A 2,161-nucleotide genomic window follows, 5' to 3' on the forward strand; every position below is an offset into this window, starting at 1 on the left:
CCCCCTTCTCTTCTTCTCTACTATCTCCGGCGAGCTCCTTCTCCGACTCCGGCGTAAACCCTAGTAATGGCGGCTTTGATGGAACCCAACTGGGATGTAGACAAGCTTAGCTATGAGATCTTCTCCATTCTCGAAAGCAAGTTCCTCTTCTCACCCTCCCCACCGACTACACCAGCAAAGCCGCCGAAAGCCGGAAGAGTTCGGATCCTCTCCATCGACGCCACCGGAGACGCGATCCTCGCCGCAGCGTGTCTCTCCCGACTAGAAGCTTCGCTCCGGAAGCAATCCGGTATCACCTCCGCCCGCATCTCCGATTTCTTCGACCTCGCAGCCGGATCCGGCGCCGGGGGCTTCCTCGCCGCGCTGCTCTTCACCCCTCGCCCCGGCGGAGCTCCTCCTCTCTCCGCTGAAGACGCTCTCCGTCTTCTCTCCAAAACCAGAGGTAAGATCTCGGGGCGAAGAGGGGTTTTATCTGGAATTTTCCGGCGATCGGTGGGAGGGGTTTTCAAGCGGGTGTTCGGCGATGCGACGATTAGGGATTCGGTGAAGCCGGTGTTGATCCCGTGCTATGATTTGAACACCGGCGCGGTGTTGATGTTCTCGAGGGCTGATGCGACGGAGGCGGTGGGGTTTGATTTTAGGTTTAGGGATGTGTGTGCGGCGACGTGCGCGGGATGGGGGAAGAGGGTGGCGGTGAAGTCGGTGAATGGGATGACGAGGATTGAGGCAATCGGAGGTGCGGTGGCGATGGTGAATCCGGCGGCGGCGGCGGTGACCCATGTGTTGAATAATGGGATTGAGTTCCCGCTTGCGAATGGGGTTGAGGATCTTCTTGTTATCTCTATTGGGGGTGTGGAGGTTGGTAATGGGGTTTCCGGCGTGGTGGCGCCGCCGTCGCCGGGGGAGCTCGTTGAGATCGCCGGCAAGGGAGATGCCGATATGGTAAGGATGATGATGATGATGATGAACTTTTCTTCTCTCAGTGGCATTTTGGTAAAATCAAATTTAATTATTTTTTTTAATTATTTTTTTCTATTGTTTCTCGAGTTTCACATGATTTTTTTTTTTAATATTTAATTTATTTTATCAGGGATTTGGGGGGTTTTTGCTTTTTTTCTATTTTGCTTTTTGACCCCCTTTTATAATATTAAAATTACAAACCCCCTTAGAATTCTCAAAAATTACATATTAGCCCCTGATCTCTGGAAATTTATTTTTTTAGCCCCCTGCATTCTCCGATTTCTAATTTTTTTTGAACATTTATTATTTGCAGTAAATAATTGGAATCGTAATATATTCATTAAATTCTCCAATTTCAAAATTTGAACTACTTCTAAATATTAAATTTTTAATCTCTTTTTCGTCCTTTGATGTTCTTTACCAGATCGATCAATCTCTCGCCATGGCGTTCGGACATTGCAGGACAAGCAACTACGTCCGCATTCAGGTAACAATCAATCAATAATAACAACAATAGTCAAAATTTAAATTTTAATTCTTCTTTATTTTCTAAACATGAAACTAATTAAAGAAAAAAAAAAATGAAATTTTTCTGCAGGCTAATAATTTACTAAGCCCCACAAGGATTCAGAAATCAAAAGGCAAAGGCAAGACCAATGAAACAGAGATCCTGATGAAGATGGCAGAGGATGTGTTGAATCAAAGGAATATAGAATCAATCCTGTTCAGAGGTAGGAAAGTATCAGACCAAACAAATGCTGAAAAGTTGGATTTTTTTTCACAAGAATTATTCAAAGAGCATCAAAGAAGGATGAAAAACAACAACAACAACAACAACAACAACAACAACAACACTGATCCTTCTTCTCTAGTCACTAGACCTTCATCTGCCACAACATCAATCACATCTCCATGAAGAGGAAAAAAAATAAAAAAGAAATTTTTTTTAAAAAAATAAAGAATTTTATGGAGATCTAACTTATGTGCATTGAGATGGAGAAATGATAGATGATGATGTCTATTTTTTTCTTTTTTTCCTTTTTTTGTGTTTTTGGGTTAATGTTGAGAAGTTTCCTTAATTAGCGGTGAGATTTGGTGATGGGAAGTTGTTAGTTTGCTTAGATGTAATTAATTAGAGCTTGACTTTTTATGTAATGTTGTAACTTAATATTCTTCAATGAAGAGAATGTTTTCAATTTCA

At 42.5% G+C, this 2,161-nt stretch overlaps 1 protein-coding gene across 1 annotated transcript; it reads left to right on the plus strand.

The window, feature by feature from the left end:
* LOC120266450 (patatin-like protein 3) lies at positions 1-2,161 on the plus strand. The gene is made up of 3 exons (XM_039274081.1): positions 1-942; positions 1,385-1,447; positions 1,559-2,161. The coding sequence occupies exons 1-3, from the start codon at positions 67-69 to the stop codon at positions 1,874-1,876; spliced, it is 1,257 nt and encodes a 418-aa protein (XP_039130015.1). The 5' UTR covers positions 1-66; the 3' UTR covers positions 1,877-2,161.

The sequence above is a fragment of the Dioscorea cayenensis genome, chromosome 8 (assembly GCF_009730915.1).
Source record: "Dioscorea cayenensis subsp. rotundata cultivar TDr96_F1 chromosome 8, TDr96_F1_v2_PseudoChromosome.rev07_lg8_w22 25.fasta, whole genome shotgun sequence".
In the NCBI taxonomy this organism is placed as follows: Eukaryota; Viridiplantae; Streptophyta; class Magnoliopsida; order Dioscoreales; family Dioscoreaceae; genus Dioscorea; species Dioscorea cayenensis.